At 42.6% G+C, this 22,880-nt stretch overlaps 1 protein-coding gene across 1 annotated transcript; it reads left to right on the top strand.

Annotated features, from left to right (window-relative positions):
* The first annotated feature begins 18,190 nt into the window (after window positions 1-18,190).
* LOC139355002 (large ribosomal subunit protein eL13-like) lies at window positions 18,191-18,967 on the top strand. Its single transcript, XM_070999270.1, has one exon. It carries the CDS (start codon window positions 18,245-18,247, stop codon window positions 18,899-18,901), a length of 657 nt encoding a protein of 218 aa, XP_070855371.1. The 5' UTR covers window positions 18,191-18,244; the 3' UTR covers window positions 18,902-18,967.
* Window positions 18,968-22,880: the final 3,913 nt, after the last annotated feature.

Genomic DNA, 22,880 nt, shown 5'->3' with positions numbered 1-22,880 from the left:
CTTGTAGGGCTCGCTGAGTATTGCCACCTCAGCCTGCTGCTCGATGACCGTCTGTGCTAGCAGGTCCTGCGCCGCTCTGCAGTGGTTAAGGTTCAGCTGTAGGACCTTAACCATTCAATTTATCGTGCATGGCTCTCCGGTATTCAGGGCACGCACTGCTGAGGGTCGAGTGTTCGGCCTCTCCTCCAGATTTTCCGCTTCTTGTGCAGATGATGCATTTTGGTTTGCACTGGGTACAAGTTTTATACTTGTGGCCATCCTTGCCACATCTGAAGCAGGATTGCTGCGTGTTTTTGGCTGTTGCCTCTGACGCTGGACATCTGGCTGACATGTGGCCTAATCCCATGCATTTGTAGCATCGCCTAGGCTCCACTTTCTGTCTTATGCGGCAGACTACCCATCCAACCCTGATTTTCCCCTTGTCGAGGATCCGCTGCGCATGCTCAGGTCTGAGGTGGACCGTCGCCGTTTGGGTTCCGCCATACGCCTTCCGCATCCTAGGTGCAGCGCCCGCCGGGATGTCGCACTCCTCCTCAGCGTAGACTGCCTGTAGAACCTCCTCGCAGGTGGTCATTAGGTCTAGGTCGCGGATTTCCACTTGCACCGTGTCTTCCAGCATAGCCACTTCGGCTTTGCCGCTGAAGGCCGACTTGATGGCAGTATGCAGTTTCTGTGTGGCTGGGTCTGAGGGTTTCTGCATCTTGAGTAGCAGACTCCCATTGGCTGTCCTGCGTATGCCTTGCACCCCATCCTTGAGCCCCTGAAGGGTAGGCTCGGTTTTGACCAGCTTGAGCATGTCTGCGTACGTTCCTTCGCTGCATTTTATTAGGATAGCGTCAGAGCGCTGATTCCTGCGCTTCTCGGTGCGGCTCACGTGGTCTTTGCCTTCCCCAATACTCGCTGCAGTCTCGTGGGGCTTTTTGGTTTTACGTATCACCTGCTGCCAGGGCGGGTTTCTTGGCGGGTCCCTGCCTGGGTTCCCCGCGCCAGTATGCGTTCGCTCTATGCCTTCTTGTCGTGGGGCAACGAGCGATGGTGTTGTCTGCTGGGTTGCGCTGGCGGTCTGACCCCTGGCTCGGGGTTCATCCAGCGTCGCACTGATCTCGCTTTGCAGCTTCTTCATTGCATGCAATGAGTCAATCGTGGCCTGTGTGACATGGCGGACTATCTTCTTTTTGTTGCTTTTTGTGTCCGTGAACTTCGCGATCATCTCATCGAGCATCTTGCCCAGCTCATCGGTGAGAGCTGCGGCGCTTTTCTGCACCCGCTGCCTCTTGTGGGCTCCATCGCTCGCCTCTTCAGGGCTGGTTGGTTCCCGACTTCTCTTCGGGGTGGTTTGTTCATCCTCGTTGCTGCCGAAGTTGAGCACAGGCCCGGTCACTTTGGAAGGCGCTGACACTGGGTGGGCATCGGGAGCCTGCTCCATCCCCGTTGGCGACCGCTGCACCTTCTGTTTCATCATCTGAAACTTCTTTGGCAGCTCTTCTTCTGCCCTGGCAACTGCAAGAGCCTGGGTCTCGTCATGTCCGGACGATTTCTCCCTATCCATCGCCTGCACTAGCCGGAGGTCCCTCGGTGAGCCGGGATTTCCCCCGGTTGCTGCCTGATGGGAGCTATACCGCTCCGACTCGGTCCCCAGAGCCCCGTTTGCGCTGGCGCCGCTATCGCGGTGGGGTTGGAAGTTGGCCGGTAACTTGGCTTTTTGCGCATCCACCCCTATAGGCAGTGGCGAAGGTGGTTTTATTTTATTTGAAATTCCCGGGCAACCGACTTCGTAGGAGCTCGCCGCTTAGCAGCTGTATAGCTCAGCGGGGAAAGCTCGCTGTTAAGCTCGCTGTTAAGCTCGCTGTTAAGCCCGCTGTTAAGCTCGCTGTTAGAGACGGCGCTGTCCAGCACTGCGATCAGCTGATCGATGTTGTTTGTTTGTGCCGGAAAAACCGCGCGTGTGCGGCTTGTGGAAGCTGTGAGCAGAACCAAGTATATGTGGCGCTCTGGAGTGGAGTGTTGCTGTGTGGGTGCGGGAGAGTGAGGATCCCCCCCTTCTGTCCACCAAGATTGGCCACCCTTTGCAACCGTAGCAGTGTGGTTTGTTGGCTGGGTAGAACCTTCCTGTCGCTTCTGTGGTACGTACCTGCAACCTGAGGTGTCCCGCACTAATCAAACGCACTTTTAGGTATTAAACCCGATTTGCAACGACCAAAAAACTCGATATATTGGCGACCGATGTTCAGGTCAACTTCACTGTACACGCAATGCCGCCCGACTTTGTAACGTGTCTGCGGTCGTGTGGTCAAAAGGTGTTGGTTTGAGGGATATTAGATCGCATACTTTTGTGGTGTGAAACAAGCGTGAGTTCGGTAACCTCCCCCTCTTTAGCGAGCATTAGATGGGAAAGTGAGCGTAGGAGTGTAAGAGGGGTGTTGGTGGTGGTGGGGCTTGTGGTGGTGGTTGTAGTGGTGGTTCCTAACAGAGTATACACAAAAACAAACGATTGTGTTGGTTGTAATAAGTTTTTATTTAATCATATTCGTGTTAAACTAGTTTACATTGAGTCTTTTAAATAAATATCTTTCCATCAATTTTAAGGCGTCTTCTTCTTTCTTTTCAACATGCATACACCTGCAAGTGTCAGGTCCAACTTTACAATCATCATATGCCCATGCACAGGATGATAGGTGTTCTCCATACTTTGAATGAATTACTGGGGTGGCTTCTACATCTTTAAAAAATGTATGAAATGATTTCAATTTCGTAGCATGTTCCTTGAAGATCTCACTTCCATGCTCCCTTAAGAACTCTTCAATTTTTGAGGAAATCATTTTTTCTCTCAACGTAATAGTCTGAATGTTTATCTTAAACTAAAGTTTGGTAGAGATAAATCGTTGTATTATACTCAGAAAACAGATGTTAAAAAATGCAACAGCTGATGATAGACCCACCCCCGAAAACAAATTCAAAACAATAGAACATTTTTTTTTTTTTTGGTTTTCTCTTTATTTTAGAATTTCAATATATGATGAAATTAATTTTCTAACTCTATATTGTTGAATTACAAAATGAAAACAAGCACAAGTTTCTATATTATCATTAGAAAATGTACATAAATTTAAATGTTCTCCAAATGTTGTTTTTATAAACTCCTTTACGTCAGTACCCATGAACATGTTCCTTGTCTCCATTAGTAATTTCAAGTCCTCTTTTGAAATCTTATTTCCAAATGTATTGATAAAAAAATTAATTTTATTTATTAAAGAAGAATAAGTCGGTATATTAAGATTGTTATTAGAATCAGTCATTTCGTAAACTTATTTTCCCGACTCTCAAAATGTGAATGAATGGTTAAAAGGTGTTTAGGAGTTTTCGTTTGTGTAAAAGTTTAAGATTTTATGAGCATTGTTCAGAGAGCAGAAACCATCCCGAGCATGTAATGAACAATATGGAAAGTGATTTCCATCCATTATTTTTAGAGAGGGACAATTAATTTCATCAATGTTAATTACATTATCAATTTTTAAAAATTTTTGTAGGAATAACCTTTTTTGATATCCCTTACAAATTATTTCCTGTTTTCTAATTATTTCTCTTAAATACATTTGTGTTTCTTTGATAAAGTATACTCCATCATTCCAATAAATTTTGTGATGTTTTTTTGTTAGCCAAGTAGCTGTTTTTCTACATTTCTTATTCAATTCAATAAAATCATGTGGAGAGTGTATCATAAAATTAGAATTCAAGATTGTCTCGTTTTTGAATACCACACCAATTTCTTTTAGAATAAATTTATTATTATTCCCAAGAAATCCTTGAACATCAATTGCAACAATATCTTCACTCATGATTGATTGATTAATTGTTAGACAATCCGCTGAACTAGACCATTCAACGGGTTATATTCAACTAAACGATCATGTATGAGCACGCAATATACTTGAACATTTTCGATAGCGGGCTTGGTAAGTTCAATTGAAATCCTAACATTAATGGGCCCCGATTTAACCATTTCATTTTGATATGATAAGTCAATTACGATAATAGGAGCTTTAGTTTTAAACTCTGTAGGTGATAGTAAAGGAGATTCACTTCGGTTATAGTAGCTAGATTTAAACTTGCAATACATATCGTATAGGTGAGCAAATCGATCTTTATCAAAGTCCAAGTTTAAGTCATCGTAGGGATAAGTTTCAGAGTTTAAATAGACCTTTAGATTTCTTAAATTGTTTGTAATCAGATAGTGGTTATCTTTAAATCCAATTAAAGCAAATCGTGGACGTTCTCGGTTAGCAGCTAATTTAACATTCCAAACATGATTTGTTCCATTACTTAGTTTAGGATTAATGTATGTATCCCAACTACGGAATGCAATCGGTAGATTGGTTCCACTTTTTATAATATCATACATTTTAATTTTCGTTGAATCGCTATATGAGGAATTTTTCATGTAATATTAGTCATATTGAGATGATATTTTCCGACTAATTGTGCATTCTCAAATTTATCTTGCTCAAGTACATCATTAAAATTTTTTGATATTAATAGTACTAGTTCATGTTTACAATTTAATAATACTTTTTTGAAATCTTCAGAAAATCCAAGTAGATTTTTAAGGGGTATTGAAAAGTTGAAGTGGGGGGTTAAATTGAAAACGGGCCCTCCACTCCATCCAGAATTGTAAAGTCTCTTGCTTTCAAATTGATTTAAAGAAACAAAGTTTTTTATTGTAGAAGTAATACCACTAAATCTTGTTCTATCTATCTCAACACCATTTATTTCAAAGCGTATTTCATCTAAAAAGTATGCCATACAATTATTTCTCATTCTCGCAATAACATTTTGAGTTTCTACCGCTCCCCCTTCCTTAATTAGGGTAATATCTCCTTGAAAATTTAGAAGACTCTCATGGGGGAGTACATATAAATCTTGATTTTGGATTGTAGTTCTTATCTCATCATTTGGTTTAAATGATTGTTGATAGGGTTGATAGCTGTGATATTCCTTCTTTGATATACTTTCATCAGAGAAAGGTTTTTCCCGTACTGCCAATATTTTATTCAACCCCATGACTTAAGTTAATTTCGCACTTTGAAGCCCAATGATTTAAGAATTAACTTATTTTTTAATGTAAGTGTGTGTCTTTTTGGTTTCGACCCTCTTCCTCTAACTTTATGTTTTAAAGTGTGCTGATGATGGTAAGTATCACCTCTTTTATTGTATACAATCATTGTATTAATCTTAAGTGTAAACGAATTGTATAGTTTTCACCGCGTAAATTTATTAATTCACCGTTCTGATCAGTTATGTGTATAGAGAGTGTACTTATTTCTCTAGTGTTGACTGGTAAGTAAATAAGATTGTGTGGTGTGATATTCATTTTATAGCCTGGTGGAACATTAATTCCAAATTCGTATAATGAATGATCTTGTCTACTATCAATATATGACCCGCTTACAATATTACATACTAAGCGTATTGTGTTTATTTTTAAAATGTTGACAGGTTGATCAGATATGTATGTTTTTTTCAAGTCGGGGTAAATTATTATACCCGTTACTCTGTTACGTACGCCCTTCCCCATACCAAGATTAACCCCGGCAAAACAACTGCCATTAGTTGAGGGTAGGGGCCGTAATGACTAACCACACTGCGATTGATAAAAGCAAAACAGCAAAAACAATTCGACAACTCATGGGTGTCGCGTGGCCAGAACAACGACCACGATCGACCTGCCCGTAACCGTAATCCAGTAAGGTGGCAAAGTGCACCAGCCGGCCATTGACTCCTAAAATAGGGGAAATGGAGAAACAGTACCCCTAGGTGGGAACACCTAGTTAATTCATCCAATATGGGGGCTAGCGAAAGCTCTAGTCCGGTATAAAAGACCCCAGCCAAATGGAGAAAGACAGAAATTGTTCTGATCTCTCCATGACGGTGGTCTAGAAGTGCAACTCCCGTCAACACAGACCACGACTAGAAGAAGGCTGGTGTCCAGCAGGATGTCTTGACGTTTCCCTAGGATCAACTTCACCCAGGAGAAAGTCCCGATAACCGGTCCTGCGATCGACCACAATCTGGAGGAAGTCAACCAGCCAAATCCCGAAGGACGAAAATAACTAGTGAACCAAGTGAATGGCCTAAGGACCCCAAGATGGGTAGCAAAACGTCTAAAGTGGCCGGCAGCACCGCCAATGTGATTAACACAGTAGAGATCGTTGACCACCAAGATGATATTCAGGATGTCAACAAGACCATGAAGCTCATCGTTGGACTACTCCTGGTTATAGTGCTCCTTAAGGTTGTAAAGATCTACAAGCGCTCTGTCCAGAGACGCCGCGACCAACATCATGCCCTGGAGAAAGTGGTGACCCACATTGGAGCATAAGCCGAGCCGATACAGTGAAGTGAAACCACCAAAAAGACAATAAAAGCAGCAAAAAGACAATAGAAACAATACAAATAATAATAAATAAATTGCACTCCAATATTATAAACAAAAAAGTGAATCGCCAAAACAATCAAAAACAATTTGCGAGTACATGCATTTATGAATGCAAGTGTAAACAGAACCCCCAATTACATACGCTGAACAAGAAATTGGAGCTGCACCGACCAGCCCAGCCCGAGTATTGGAACTGACGTGTGCCTCAGTGGAACTCGCATACGATGCATACATACATACATATCTATACAGCGATAGTGTTATTTTTTTTGTGTAACATAATTTTTGTGTTTTGTTTTTGTAAACCGCCTTCAAGTCTTGCACGTATATATGTATATAAACCAATTATAAAATCTCCCAAAGCCCAGGATCCGGAGCGTCGAGATCTCATCGCCCAGGATTAAAAAGAGGGTAAGTTTGTCGGAACACGGTTCCTTTTCTTATACATACATATATATATATATCCGTGCACCATGATTACATCAGAAGCTTTAGCAAAAACAATAGACACTGATCCACAATTTAACGTAAGAATTTTATACTTGTTAACAAAAGCGACCCTACCAATAACAGTGAATGAATTGGAATACTTATATATTGAGACCTTCCGTCTAGATTTTTCTCCACTTGCCCACTGTAATAAGACCGAAAAGGCTATCATTATCTCTACCGTTCCAACGGTCATTGTTCTTTCCCGTCTGGATAAGAATTTGTTTTTGGGCAATGTTAATACTTTCCTAGTTAAGACAAAGAATTAATCTGTTAGGAATACATGTAATAATATATGATAGCCACATATGATAATTGTTCCATATATATAATCAATTAGATATACTTTTCTTTTTATACCTTTTTATACATAATAATTAAATGTTAATTTTTCAGCGGCGAGTATCAGCCTTGTAATTGTATGACAATTGCAAGAGCCCTCTGAGCGACGTTTGCAGTCGTAAATAGTCAGCATTTTGCTGATGTGTGCACCTTCACAGGTGGTCAAATCGATACTCTCCGCTAATACAAAAATTGTCAATTAATTTAATACCCATATGAATTAGCCAAAATTATGTTACTCAACACCGGCACACGCCGACCTAAATATGAACCAATAAATTTGTAATGTGAAAAAGTATTCGAAACCATGTTGTGCTAGAACTCTAACAAAGGGGGTGTGCTGACGCGAGGAGTGAAGTAGGTCAAGAACAATGACATAACTTTCGACGGACAACCTTGACAATAGGGGATCGTATTGCGCGGCCCGCGACGATCCATTGGCACACGAATGTGTGAAGGGGAGGGAATATGGCCAACACACAGCCCGATCGTATTGCGATCAAGCGACAGCTAAGCTTGTTGGGCAGTGTGGACTGATGACTGACGAACTTGATGACTATTATTATTTTTCCAGGCACTTTTAATATTTATTCTCGTTATGTTGGAGAGGAGAGAGGCTTACCAAGATCCCACGACCCAAATACGACGTAGCTTATGCCGGCAAATGGTGCCTGAACATCGGACGCCTCTCCCTCGGCCCAAGTCCTTGTCAGGACTCGGGCACTAATATGCCCACGTAACAGAATTGGCGCCCAACGCTAGGAAATTTCATATTCCTTAAGGAATTTTACCAGGGTCCACAGTCTCGATGCCTGCGGTATCGGAGTGGATATACCTAGGGATGGCATAGCTTTCATCTTTATTTGCCATGAGTAATTTGACTGTTTGATAGAACAGGGAGCTTAAATAATTTGAAATATGCGCACACTTATTTTATCTTTAAATTAGTAACTTTAAAGTCCCCAACTTCTGTGACTGTCCGTGTTGAGAGGCCACTCAATCAGAACTTTGTCGCAGAATAGAGGCCTGACTTTGAAATGATTTGTAACATTAGAAATTCCCTGTTTTGTTCATGGACAAATTTACCAGAATTTCCTTAAAACAAGAACTATGAGTTATCCTTTTTATAATACTATACCTACAACTAAGTGTCGACGACTACTTGTTAAAATTAACGTAAATACAATTTATAGGTGCTTTCTGGCCGACGCCACACGACGTACTACGCATTTGCCCGGTCGTTTGAATTGGTTCGAGTCCAGAAAGAGCAGGAGCGCATGCATTACGGTAACGCATTTAGCAGTTGCGGTGCGGGTCTACTGTTCGTTTGTCGATCCAGGACAGAATGGGGGTGGGGGAACTGACAGGAAACGCAAAGCCGACGCCCTACAACGTACTAGGCATTGGTCCGGTCGTTTGCTTGGTTCGAGTCTTTGCTGTTTCCCTTGACATATTTGGGTGGTGGACGATTTTTAGTTTCTCTGGCCGACGCCCCACAACGTATTAGGCTAGTTGGTCAGGTCGTTTGCTTGGTTCGAGTCCAGAGAAATAGGAGACGGTTGTGGAGCCCGAGAATGATCGGTCAAACAACTTGTTTTCCGACGACTGGCGGGAGGGGGTTTTTGGACAGATTCCTTATCTAGACACAGCCATTCCGTTTGGAACATTTGGGATGTCTAGAAAAAGGGAAAGTAAGGGCATGTTAGCTTAGCGGAACTGCGTTGTGTAGAAGCGGCTAACACCCCTAGTTAGGGAAATTTATTTTATTTTTGTTTGGGGGCTTAAATATCGGACGGTTCTTGACCGAAGAGAAACTTGAGAAGCAGAGAGAAACACCCCCAGTTTATAAACATTTTTATTGTCGACTTATTCAGCGGATACGTCGCTGACCGGGTGTTTTGAAAAGAATCACGTGAACCTTTTATACCAAAACGCAAAAAAAAAACAAGTGAAGACAAATTTTAGTGCGTGTATTAATCCGCACAAAGTGACAATCTATAAAAAGAAAGCGGAGGCCTTTAAATAAGGTCCAATCGTATAAATGAAGGGGGCCAAGAAGAAGGTCTTATTCCAACCCAGCACCGGAAGAGTGACCCGAGCAACAACGCGCGGAGACAATCACCAACCCCGCAGTGCAAGCGCGCCAAGGCTAGGAGACTCACCTGAAAGAGAGCCGTGGGAGCGCGCGCAGAATCAGCCAAGACAGGTAGATACCCTGTCTGAAGAAAACAACCTGGACCAATACTCTGAAATGGAAGGAGCCGCCGGAGGGGAGAATCTACCCCTAGGACCACCGAAAGGAAGATCAAGTATGCTTCCTCAATTTCAGAGGCACGAGGAGGACAACTTAGAGGCTGCCGAGCGACGTGAACAAAGATTGATGGAGCTCTTGAGGCAAAGCAATGAAATGCAGCGTGGAATGAGTGCCCAGATAGAAGCGCTGAAAGCCCAGATAACAGAAATGCAGTCTCCGACAGACAGGAGACCCGAACAGAAGGGACTGCCTTCGCCGCCCCGTACTGTTCCGAATCCAACGGACAGTTTTTTGAGATACCAAGAGACCCCGCCTCTGGAACCGGTTACACAGGACATGCTCAATAGCCAGATGCACCGGCTAAGAACACCCAGGCGGATGGACACCCCATCACACAGGCAGTTCAGAACAAACGAGAGGGAGTCGAGTCACCAACTGCATCCAGAGATCGATCGGAACTCATCATTCCAAGGACCGCGACCAAAAGAGGTCAGATTGGACAGATGGAACCTAAAGTTCGATGGAAGCGGACGCGGCATGACAGTTGAGAGTTTCCTATTCCGCGTGGACCGACTACAAGAATTGTATGACCTCAGCCGTCAACAAGTCTTTCGTGAATTCCATCTTCTGCTGGCAGGTGCAGCCACGAAATGGTATTGGCAGCTTATGGAAGACAAGGCAGAGGATTACGACTTTGACTACTACTCATTGACCCAAGAAATGAGACGGGCATTTTCCACTACCGGAAGTGACCTTATGAAAGTCAAAGAATTGATGGAACGTAAGCAAGGGCCACACGAAACCTTTAGCGATTATGTCTCGGATATGCATAACCTGCATTTCAAGCTCAAGCACAAAATCGCTGAAGATGAATTCGTGGAGCTCTTAAAGGATAACATGAACTCCCAGATGGGGGGATTACTACTAACATCCCCAATTACCTCATTAGCGGAGCTCAAAAGAGAGGGTCTCAGAGTTGATCGCTGGCTGAGAAACACAGGAAGGAACATGCGCAGCCGAGCTGCAATTAACGAAATAGAGGAATTCCAGACACTGGAGGACTTGCCGGACGCGGTCACGGTGGAAGAATTCAACCGGCAGCGGAAAGATGCGCGAGGGCGTTACGAGGATGGACAAGGATGCCGAGGCCCATTACACGCGCTGGTGTGTTATAAGTGTGGCAAAGGAGCAGACTTCTACAGGAAGCATCCTTCGAAGGAAGAATCCTGCCCTATCAAATTCCACGATGCCACCTGCAGGTTCTGCGAGAAAGTCGGGACGGATGCAGATGCTAACCCAGCGGCTTTTGCGCGGAGTCCGTCAGGCAAGACCGGGACAGCCGGGCGGACCAGGACCAACCCTTTCCGGTAAACACACGGAAGCCCAACCAAATCTCCCCTCATAAGAGCCTAGAACAACGAGAGAGGGAGTACGAACATGCTCGTGAACGTATCTTCAATGACTCGGAAGATGCAGACAGCAAGACACGGACAACGCGAAAAATACTAAGATTATATGATGCCCGAGCAGACTACCGCCGGCTCAAGCAAAAGGTGGTGGACACAGTAGTGAGCGTGCAAAATGACAACCGTTTCTTTGCTAAAACGAAGGTCGATGGAGAAGAGATACTCGCATTACTGGACACAGGCGCCAGTGCGAACTGTATTGGCAGAGGAGCACACGCTTTCTTGGAAAACCGGACGCGGCCGATAAGGAAGTTAAGCGAAGAATGCGTACGCACAGCAAGCGGTGGTGAGACCCAAGTAACCGGAGCCATAACGTTACCCGTGGAATGGGAAGGAGAAACCAAGGACCTAGAGTTTTTGATAGTGCCAGGTCTGACACAACGATTTTATTTCGGAATTAATTTCTGGGATACGTTCGGCCTCACATTCCTCGGTAAAGGTAGACGCGAGGTTGCCGCCGTTGAAACAACTCCGGATTTCGACCTCATGACCGGCGACCTAGACATGAACAATACGCTCAAGCCCGAGACCGCCTATACCCACATCAGCTTACCCCAGAACAACATTGTAAGCTGCAGCAAGTGATAGACACATACCCGTCTTGTCTAGAAAAAGGATTAGGAAAGACCAGTTTAGAGCAACATATAATTGAAGTAACCAACGAGGACTTACCAATCAAGCAGCGACATTACCCGATATCCCCAGCCAAACAGAAGCTGGTGTACGCCGAGCTAGATCGCATGTTAGGTCTAGGCGTGATCGAAGAAAGCAATAGTAGCTGGAGTTCGCCGGTAACACTGGTGCAAAAAGGGCCGAAAAATCGCCTCTGCCTCGATGCGCGTAAAGTAAATTCCCGGACGATTAAAGATGCGTAACCACTACCACATATCGAGGGTCTGTTGAGTCGACTACAGGAAACGTATTACATTTCCGCAATTGATTTAAAAGACGCCTTTTGGCAAATACCTCTCGAAACCAAAAGCAGAGAGAAAACCGCGTTTACAGTGCCCGGCAGGCCACTGTATCAGTTTACAGTCATGCCGTTCGGCTTGTGCAATGCCGCGCAGCGAATGTGCCGACTAATGGATAAAGTTATACCAGCGGCGCTACGCGAGAATGTATTTGTGTATCTGGATGACTTACTGGTCTGTTCACCTACATTTGAAGCCCACATGGATATGTTGAGCCAGGTCAGTGCCTGCTTACAGCGGGCAGAGCTAACGATAAATGTAGACAAAAGCAAGTTTTGCTACAGCCAGGCAAGATATTTAGGATATGTAGTTGGGGGAGGATGCATCCGAACGGATGACACGAAAATACAATCGATACAGGAATTTCCCCAGCCTAGCTCCGCCAAACAAATGCGGAGGTTCCTGGGAATGACAGGCTGGTACAGGAGGTTCATCCAAAATTACGCCCAGACAGCGGCACCGCTTCACGACTGCTTGAAGAAAGACCGCATAAAGAAATTTGAATTGTCAGAAGAGGCAATTAAGGCGTTTGAACTTTTGAAAACCAGCATGGCAACAGCACCTGTACTCGTCACCCCGGATTTTAAGAAACCATTTACCATCCAATGTGATGCCTCGACCACTGGAGTGGGGGGAGTTTTGTTCCAAACAGATGACGAGGGCGGAGAACATCCAATCGCCTATATGTCAGCCAAATTGAACAAAGCACAGCGGAATTACAGCATAACCGAGTTGGAGTGCTACGCCGCTATCCTCAGCATTACCAAATTCCGTGCCTACGTAGATGGGATGCCCTTCAAAGTGATCACTGACCACGCTAGTCTAAAATGGCTGATGAGTCAGAAAGACTTATCAGGCAGACTTGCGCGATGGAGTCTGAAGCTACAAGCGTTCGACTTCACCATAGAACACAGGAAAGGATCACTAAATGTAGTCCCAGATGCTCTCTCACGAGTTCATATGGACGAGCTACAGAAGGCCGGTGCGGAAGAACTGGACATACACATCAACCTCGATTCGACAGCGTTCCAGTCAGCGGATTATGTCAACCTAGTGCAGGCGGTGGACGAAAATTTAGGTAAAAGTCCAGACCTTCAAACATCAGAAGGCTATGTATATAAACGGATGGGATTCTGCCTAAACGACGCTGTGGATGAAGCCCGAGCATGGAAGCTCTGGGTTCCCGCCGAGCTGCGTCCTGATTTAGTCTGGAGAGCACATCATGCCATAACCGCAGGGCATGGGGGGTTGCACAAATCACTAGCCAAATTGAGACAGTTTTACTATTGGCCAGGCATGGCTGTAGACGTCCAAAAAGTAGTGAAGGAATGCGAGGTCTGTAAGATCACCAAGACCGCCAACAAAAATGACCGACCACCCATGGGAGAACAGCGGGTTACGGAGCGGGCTGGCCAAAGGTTGTTCATCGACTTTATGGGACCATACCCGAGGACCAAAGCTGGGAACTCGGTGATTTTCGTATGCCTAGACCATTTCTCCAAATTTGTCTGGCTACAGCCGATGAGACATGCAGTAGCTGCAGAAGTCATCAAATTCCTTGAGACCAAAATTTTCCACCAATTTGGAGTCCCCGAGTTTGTACACTCAGACAACGGCAAACAGTTTGTGTCTCAAATTTTTGGCGAGCTAATGACCCGCTACGGTATTCGACACGTAAAGACTGGACTTTACTCCCCGCAAGCGAACGCGGCTGAGAGGGTAAACCGATCGGTACTCCAAATTTTGCGAGCGACAATTGCCACCGATCAGCGAAATTGGGATACCCAACTAAGTCGAATAGAGTGTGCCCTTAGGAATGGCCTACACGAATCAATAGGCATGGAACCATATTACGCAATGTTCGGCACGCGGATGGTTACCCATGGAACAGCCTACCCGATCCTACGGAAACTAGGGGGAATACAAGCAGGAGATCCACAGATAAGTCTCCCAGACAAAATGGAACTTATCCGACAAAAAGTGACCCAAGGATTAAACCAAACTCATGAACGCGCAGAAAAGGCATATAACACCCGTAGCAAGCTCGTAGAGTTTTCCGTAGGACAAGTTGTCTATAGGAAAAACTACAAGCAGAGTAACAAAGCTGACGGATATAATGCCAAGCTGGGCCCGAATCGAATTCGCTGTGTTGTACTCCAGCGTAAGGGCAAAGCGCTATATGAGCTGGGCAATACAGTAGGGAAAAGTGTCGGGGTATTCCATGCTAAAGACCTGTATGTCGCCTAAACCTCTGAACGTAATCCGACGACTCCAAAAGGCGACAAACTCAGAACTGCGAGATTGCACTACTTGATAGAAGCTCCCGATCACATGATGGGTAGAACAGTCATCAGAACTGCCCCAGTTCTGCTATAAAAGCCACAACCAGGGACCGACCAGTCACCAGACATGATGCAGTCCTCCAACAGCTATAACCAAGCCATCCGAGCTGCCCGCCGGCTTCGTCGGCTACAGGCTAGGTATGGGGACCAGGCATCATATCTGGCGCTCCTCGTCGAGTGGATGAACGGGCTTTGCCATGCCATCCACTTGAACGAGGATCATATCCAGCAATGCTGGATACGCCGATACCAGTCAGAAGATGAAGAACTGGCATCCGAAATCGAACAAGAGATCCGGCACCGGAGCCGAGATCAGGAAGAGGACCAGAACCAGTTGCTCCGAGTCCAGGAGCAACTACAAAGGAAACAAGCACTCATCGCCCGGATACAACGGGAAACATGGAGAACGAGCCGGCGCATGAACCGCGCGGTCAGGAGAATTTACATTCGAAGCCCTCAACTTGGTATCCAGGCAAGGCGAGAAGTAGCAGCCATCCTGAAAGAGCCGCTAAACTTAGATTAAAAAATTGTAATTAATATAAAATGTTAAGCATATAAAAATAAAAATAATACAAAAAAAAAACAATTCTTATACCTTTTAATATATTTTTCTTCGGGAAATGGGAAACCTTTTTATTCAACTTTTCACTTTTCAGCTGAGCAGCCCCTGGTCAAAAACCATGGTTATGGCACACTCAGCAATTTTATTCTCAACTTTTTAGCTGTTACTCACTTCTGATTTTTATATATATATTTATATATTATTTTTCATTAAAACTATATTATATATTTTATTATGAGCCATATTTTTATTTACAGGTATAAATATGTATGTATATGTATGTTTCCGTGCGAGGCCGGAAAGCTTTTCTTTTTCAGCATATATAATAATAAAATAACCAAGTACAATATTAAAACAATAAAGTAATAAGCCCGACTAGCTCATCTGAGACTGGGTTGATGTAGTGGGTCGAAGCCACACGTAAATGGGCGCCTAAGAAAAGAAAAAAGGAGAAGAAGGAGATCTAAAGAGATGGCCGTACGAGGATTTCTTTTGCGAAGTCATTCCATGCGAAGCCGCATCGATCACTTCGAGCCTGTTACGTACGCCCTTCCCCATACCAAGATTAACCCCGGCAAAACAACTGCCATTAGTTGAGGGTAGGGGCCGTAATGACTAACCACACTGCGATTGATAAAAGCAAAACAGCAAAAACAATTCGACAACTCATGGGTGTCGCGTGGCCAGAACAACGACCACGATCGACCTGCCCGTAACCGTAATCCAGTAAGGTGGCAAAGTGCACCAGCCGGCCATTGACTCCTAAAATAGGGGAAATGGAGAAACAGTACCCCTAGGTGGGAACACCTAGTTAATTCATCCAATATGGGGGCTAGCGAAAGCTCTAGTCCGGTATAAAAGACCCCAGCCAAATGGAGAAAGACAGAAATTGTTCTGATCTCTCCATGACGGTGGTCTAGAAGTGCAACTCCCGTCAACACAGACCACGACTAGAAGAAGGCTGGTGTCCAGCAGGATGTCTTGACGTTTCCCTAGGATCAACTTCACCCAGGAGAAAGTCCCGATAACCGGTCCTGCGATCGACCACAATCTGGAGGAAGTCAACCAGCCAAATCCCGAAGGACGAAAATAACTAGTGAACCAAGTGAATGGCCTAAGGACCCCAAGATGGGTAGCAAAACGTCTAAAGTGGCCGGCAGCACCGCCAATGTGATTAACACAGTAGAGATCGTTGACCACCAAGATGATATTCAGGATGTCAACAAGACCATGAAGCTCATCGTTGGACTACTCCTGGTTATAGTGCTCCTTAAGGTTGTAAAGATCTACAAGCGCTCTGTCCAGAGACGCCGCGACCAACATCATGCCCTGGAGAAAGTGGTGACCCACATTGGAGCATAAGCCGAGCCGATACAGTGAAGTGAAACCACCAAAAAGACAATAAAAGCAGCAAAAAGACAATAGAAACAATACAAATAATAATAAATAAATTGCACTCCAATATTATAAACAAAAAAGTGAATCGCCAAAACAATCAAAAACAATTTGCGAGTACATGCATTTATGAATGCAAGTGTAAACAGAACCCCCAATTACATACGCTGAACAAGAAATTGGAGCTGCACCGACCAGCCCAGCCCGAGTATTGGAACTGACGTGTGCCTCAGTGGAACTCGCATACGATGCATACATACATACATATCTATACAGCGATAGTGTTATTTTTTTTGTGTAACATAATTTTTGTGTTTTGTTTTTGTAAACCGCCTTCAAGTCTTGCACGTATATATGTATATAAACCAATTATAAAATCTCCCAAAGCCCAGGATCCGGAGCGTCGAGATCTCATCGCCCAGGATTAAAAAGAGGGTAAGTTTGTCGGAACACGGTTCCTTTTCTTATACATACATATATATATATATCCGTGCACCATGATTACATCAGAAGCTTTAGCAAAAACAATAGACACTGATCCACAATTTAACGTAAGAATTTTATACTTGTTAACAAAAGCGACCCTACCAATAACAGTGAATGAATTGGAATACTTATATATTGAGACCTTCCGTCTAGATTTTTCTCCACTTGCCCACTGTAATAAGACCGAAAAGGCTATCATTATCTCTACCGTTCCAACGGTCATTGTTCTTTCCCGTCTGGATAAGAATTTGTTTTTGGGCAATGTTAATACTTTCCTAGTTAAGACAAAGAATTAATCTGTTAGGAATACATGTAATAATATATGATAGCCACATATGATAATTGTTCCATATATATAATCAATTAGATATACTTTTCTTTTTATACCTTTTTATACATAATAATTAAATGTTAATTTTTCAGCGGCGAGTATCAGCCTTGTAATTGTATGACAATTGCAAGAGCCCTCTGAGCGACGTTTGCAGTCGTAAATAGTCAGCATTTTGCTGATGTGTGCACCTTCACAGGTGGTCAAATCGATACTCTCCGCTAATACAAAAATTGTCAATTAATTTAATACCCATATGAATTAGCCAAAATTATGTTACTCAACACCGGCACACGCCGACCTAAATATGAACCAATAAATTTGTAATGTGAAAAAGTATTCGAAACCATGTTGTGCTAGAACTCTAACAAAGGGGGTGTGCTGACGCGAGGAGTGAAGTAGGTCAAGAACAATGACATAACTTTCGACGGACAACCTTGACAATAGGGGATCGTATTGCGCGGCCCGCGACGATCCATTGGCACACGAATGTGTGAAGGGGAGGGAATATGGCCAACACACAGCCCGATCGTATTGCGATCAAGCGACAGCTAAGCTTGTTGGGCAGTGTGGACTGATGACTGACGAACTTGATGACTATTATTATTTTTCCAGGCACTTTTAATATTTATTCTCGTTATGTTGGAGAGGAGAGAGGCTTACCAAGATCCCACGACCCAAATACGACGTAGCTTATGCCGGCAAATGGTGCCTGAACATCGGACGCCTCTCCCTCGGCCCAAGTCCTTGTCAGGACTCGGGCACTAATATGCCCACGTAACAACTCGTAGAGTAAAAGGGTATACTAGATTCGTCAGAAAGTATGTAACAGGCAGAAGGAAGCGTTTCCGACCCCATAAAGTATATATATTCTTGATCAGGATCACTAGCCGAGTCGATCTAGCCATGTCCGTCTGTCCGTCTGTCCGTCTGTCTGTCCGTCCGGATGAACGCTGAGATCTCGGAAACTATGGGAGCTAGGCTATTGAGATTTGGCGTGCAGATTCCTGAGCTTCTTACGCAGCGCAAGTTTCTTTCAGCAATGTGCCACGCCCACTCTAACGCCCACAAACCGCCCAAAACTGTGGCTCCTACAGTTTTGATGCTAGAATAAAAATTTTAACATAAGTGTTTTTAATTCGTTGTTGGGAAGAAAAGCTATTCTAAACCGCCAAGATGGGTAAGGGTAACAATATGATTCCGAATCAGCACTACCACAAGTGGTGGCAGCGGCATGTAAAGACCTGGTTCAACCAGCCGGCCCGCAAGGTCCGCAGGCACGAGAACCGCGTCAAGAAGGCCAAGGCCGTCTTCCCCCGCCCAGCCAGCGGTGCCCTGCGCCCCGTGGTCCGTTGCCCCACCATCCGCTACCACACCAAGCTGCGTGCCGGCCGTGGTTTCACCCTGGAGGAACTCAAGGGTGCCGGCATTGGCGCCAGCTTCGCCAAGACCATCGGCATCTCCGTCGATAAGAGGCGGAAGAACAAATCCCTGGAGTCGCGCCAGCGCAACATCCAGCGGCTCAAGGAGTACCGCAGCAAGCTGATCCTGTTCCCCATCAACGAGAAGAAGATCCGCAAGGGCGAGACCACCGTTGAGGAGTGCAAGCTGGCCACCCAGCTGAGGGGACCCGTCATGCCCATCACCAACGAGCAGCCCGCCGTGGTCGAGTTCCGTGATGTGACCAAGGAGGAGAAAAAGTTCAAGGCCTTCGCCACGCTGCGCAAGGCTCGCACTGATGCCCGTTTGGTCGGCATTCGCGATAAGCGCGCCAAGGAGGCCGCCGAGAGCGAGGACGCCGCCAAGGGAGACCCCAAGAAGGCCAAGAAGTAAACCGCCTTTTGACCCCATAGTTCTGTCTATAACATCAACAACCAGAATAAAATAAAATATTCTTCTCATCAATACCTATCGAGTGACTCAAAAAAAAAATTGCCACGCCCACTCTAACGCCCACAAACCGCCCAAACCTGTGACGGCCACAGTTTTCATGCTAGATAAAAAATTTTAACTGAAATGTATTGGTCTCGTCAATACCTATCGATTGATCCAAAAAAAATTTTGCCACGCCCACTCTAACGCCCATAACGCTTAAATCTGTCTACCGCCGGTAGGTAGCGTATTTAAATCTCGATTTGCTGCTTGCATATCTCCATTTCCCTTTGGTCCCTTTAGCTGAGTAACGGGTATCTGATAGTCGAGGTACTCGACTATAGCGTTCTTCCTTGTTTTTTTATTGAAACCAAGCAATTGTCCAATGGAGGTGTTTCTATTAAAATAAATAGGTTCCTTGGTAGTTGTAATATGAACTTGAAGTGTGTTATTATTACTCTCCATTTGAAATGTTTTCTCAAGATCATAATCTTTTAGTTTATTTTTTAGAAAATCATAAATATCATTGAGTTCATATGATCCAATTGAAAGTAGAATTACTTTATCACCAACATGAAATAGATTATTATTTATATCAACATTGGGTATAGAGTTGTACATATGAAAGTCAATGAGTGCACACTCATATTCACCATTTGTCAGTTCAATGGGTGGGAAATAAGAAATGTTTGTAATGGGTTCATTACCATTTAATGTAAGAGTGAATGATCTACTCATTTTGGGGTCTAATAATGTACTGTGAAAATATAGCTTACAGAATGAAACTTATATTCTCAAATAATTATAAATTCATTAAAACCCTTCCTGTATCTTCCTTTTTCCATATCGTTATCTTTACTTATTATGAGGAATCCGTATTTATCACTCCAACACTTTTGACAAATTTTCATAAATGAATCATAGGACATATCAGTATTTACATGATCACGATATATATGACGCATATTTAAATCATCTTGTTTAAACATTATAATCATATTCGCGTTATCACGTATTAGATGTTTTGGAATATGAGTATATGTTTGACATAGGTAAAAGGAATCTATATTTTTATGACGCCCCATACAGAAGTATGAACGAATGTTGTTTTGATTTTCACAAGCAACATCATCAAAAATCATAATAGAGTTTTCTTTAGCCTTAGCGGGTGGTAAAACTTCATCATTTTGTGAGAACGTATAATATCCCATTCCCTTTATCGGTTTAATTAGTTTCTCTAAATACTCATACTTTGGTTGATATAAACTCTTTGAGAATACATATATATTCTCAAATTTAAGCCCGTTTGGACTTTCAATAAGGCTGAGCATAACATTTGTTTTTCCACAGTTTGAGGGACCGACAACCAATGCTCTTATTGTATTGGGTAATAAAGAACTATGTCGTGGAACTGAATTTGTTAATGAATGATCACCACCCTCGATATTTCTAAAACAGATTTCTTGTTTTTGACGTATTAAACGCATATTCACGTGTGTAATGTACTTCATTCGATGAGAAATGCTCCTTGATTAAACATTATATAAAATGGGTAAAAGTTTTTATAATTGTTGCAGTCAGAGTTCAAATTTGAAACGAGGTAGTGGTATTATCAACAAAATAATTAACACACTTCCATTTGAAGTATATGTTCCTGGTTATAATTTTTGTGGACCTGAAATAAAGCTAAAACAAAGGTTGGAGCGCGGTGATCGTGGGATAAATCAATTGGATGAAGCTTGTAGAGTACATGATATTGCATATTCACAATATAAGGATCTAGCTGATAAACATAAGGCTGACGCAGTACTAATAAATAAAGCGTGGGAACGTGTTGGTTTAAAAGATAGTAGTATTGCAGAGAAAACAGCAGCATACTTGATTACAAATATTATGAAAACAAAAAAGAAATTCGGAATGGGTGTGAAAAAGGGAACAAAGAGAAAGTGTAAGAAAAGGAAATCAAAGGTAAAGAGTTTTTCAAATGTTATCCAAACAGGAATACGGGCATTGAAAACTCGGAAGCCACTAGATCTAATGAGTGCGATTAAGGTTGCACGTAAAGCAGTCAATAAATCAATTGGTAGAAATAAAAAAAATATTAAAATGCCTCGTATTATTAATGTACCGAAAATTGGTGGTTTTTTACCTATTGTACCCATTTTGACTGCACTAAGTGCATTAGGAAGTCTCGCCTCTGGTAGTGCAGCCATTGCTAAAACTATCAATAATGCAAATATGGGGAAAAAACAATTAGAAGAGAGTAAACAACATAATAAGAAAATGGAAAGTATTAAGGTGGGTGAAGGTATGTTTCTTAAACCTTATAGAAAAGGTTATGGTTTATATCTTAATCCATTTAGAGGAAATCCAAAAAACTAATTACTAAGCTACCTAAAAAACCTCTTTCAAATTTCGAAATTTTGAATTTTGCTCAAAAGTACATTCCACATTTCCGAGGTGTGTTTATGAGAGACTCACTGCCCAAATCTCCTTGGAGAGAAGAGTCAGGAATTATAAACCTAGATGATAGTTCCTCAAATGGTACGCATTGGGTAGCTTATAACAAAAATAAAAAAAGTATACATTACTTTGATAGTTTTGGAAATTTACAACCCCCAAAAGAAATTGTGAAATACTTGGGGAATAACATTAACTATAACTATGAGAGAAAACAAGCCTTTAATAGTACCAACTGTGGACATCTGTCCCTCCAATTCTTACTCTCTATCCCACCCTAACTTTTACACTATGATCAAGTAATTTCTCTATGATTCTTGAAACCCACCCTATTTACATGCTATTCACTGCTATGATTGGTCGATTCTAAATCAAGAATGAGAAAGAACAGGGAGGGTTAGTTTATCTCAAGGTATAAAAACTCGATCAAAAGTTATTCTAACTCACATTTAAAAACCACCTGCAAACAGTCTCAACCTAAAAGTTTCAAGCTAAAACGTTCCCAGCCTAAAGTTTCAACCTAAAAAATCTTGCAATCATCAAAATCAGCAACAAGAAGAACAACATAAAAAACAGTTAAAACAGTAAAACAACAACAACAATTAAAACAGATACAACTGCTGAAAACAGCTGAAAACAACAACAAAACAGCTACATCTGCTAAAAACAGGTAAATTAAACAACAAAAACAGTTACAACTGTTAAAAAAACAACTAAAATCAACAACAAAAACAGGTAAAAGCAACAAAAACAACGAAAAAAAACTACAAGAAGAAACAACTACAAATGGTCAATCCGGGAATAATGAAAGTACTCAAGGATTTTAATGGTAACGCACCAAAACCTATTTTAACAAAGACGAGGATGGAATCGGAGGTGTACTACCCTATTCGACGAGCTCAGCGTAAGAAAACCACCTTTGGGATGGCCCTCACTCTTGAACTTGAAGAGTATATGCTGTACTTGTCGGAACGATACTCAGATAAATTAGATGATTCAGCAATTGAATATATAAAGGATAATACTTTTTGTATTATTAAAAGGAATGATACACAATCTCTATTTAGAATTAAATAAAGCTTAAAATGTATTTATTTTTAATATTATTAATGTATCTATTTTGATAAATAAAAATAAAAATAAAAATAAAATTTCATAAAACTCAAACTCAAACCCTTTGTTATAAATTTTTAAATTATAGTACATTTTTCCCAGTAGCACATGAGTATCAGAGAAAACGACAACAATGAAGCGTAAACTTTTAGAACAGTTGACGAAAAGTAGAAATTCATTAAAAAGAAAATTTGATGAATTGAAACAAATAAAAAATGAGAACGTATCAAATTTGCAGGAAACTTTTAAGCCTATTACAGAACCTTTACATGAATTACTCACTGAAAATAAAAAATTGAATAAAAAGGAATATATTAATGATACACATGATGTTAAGACTAAGTTCAAGAAAGAGAAAATAAGAGTA

This window comes from Drosophila suzukii, unplaced genomic scaffold (assembly GCF_043229965.1).
Source record: "Drosophila suzukii unplaced genomic scaffold, CBGP_Dsuzu_IsoJpt1.0 scf_6, whole genome shotgun sequence".
Classification (NCBI taxonomy): Eukaryota; Metazoa; Arthropoda; class Insecta; order Diptera; family Drosophilidae; genus Drosophila; species Drosophila suzukii.
Note: the sequence above shows the minus strand (reverse complement) of the source record. Positions and strands in the feature narration are given on the sequence as shown.

What these genes read in the sequence shown, in the direction of transcription:
- LOC139355002 (XM_070999270.1), top strand. Translation starts at nt 18,245, where the DNA reads ATGGGTAAGGGTAACAATATGATTCCGAATCAGCACTACCACAAGTGG.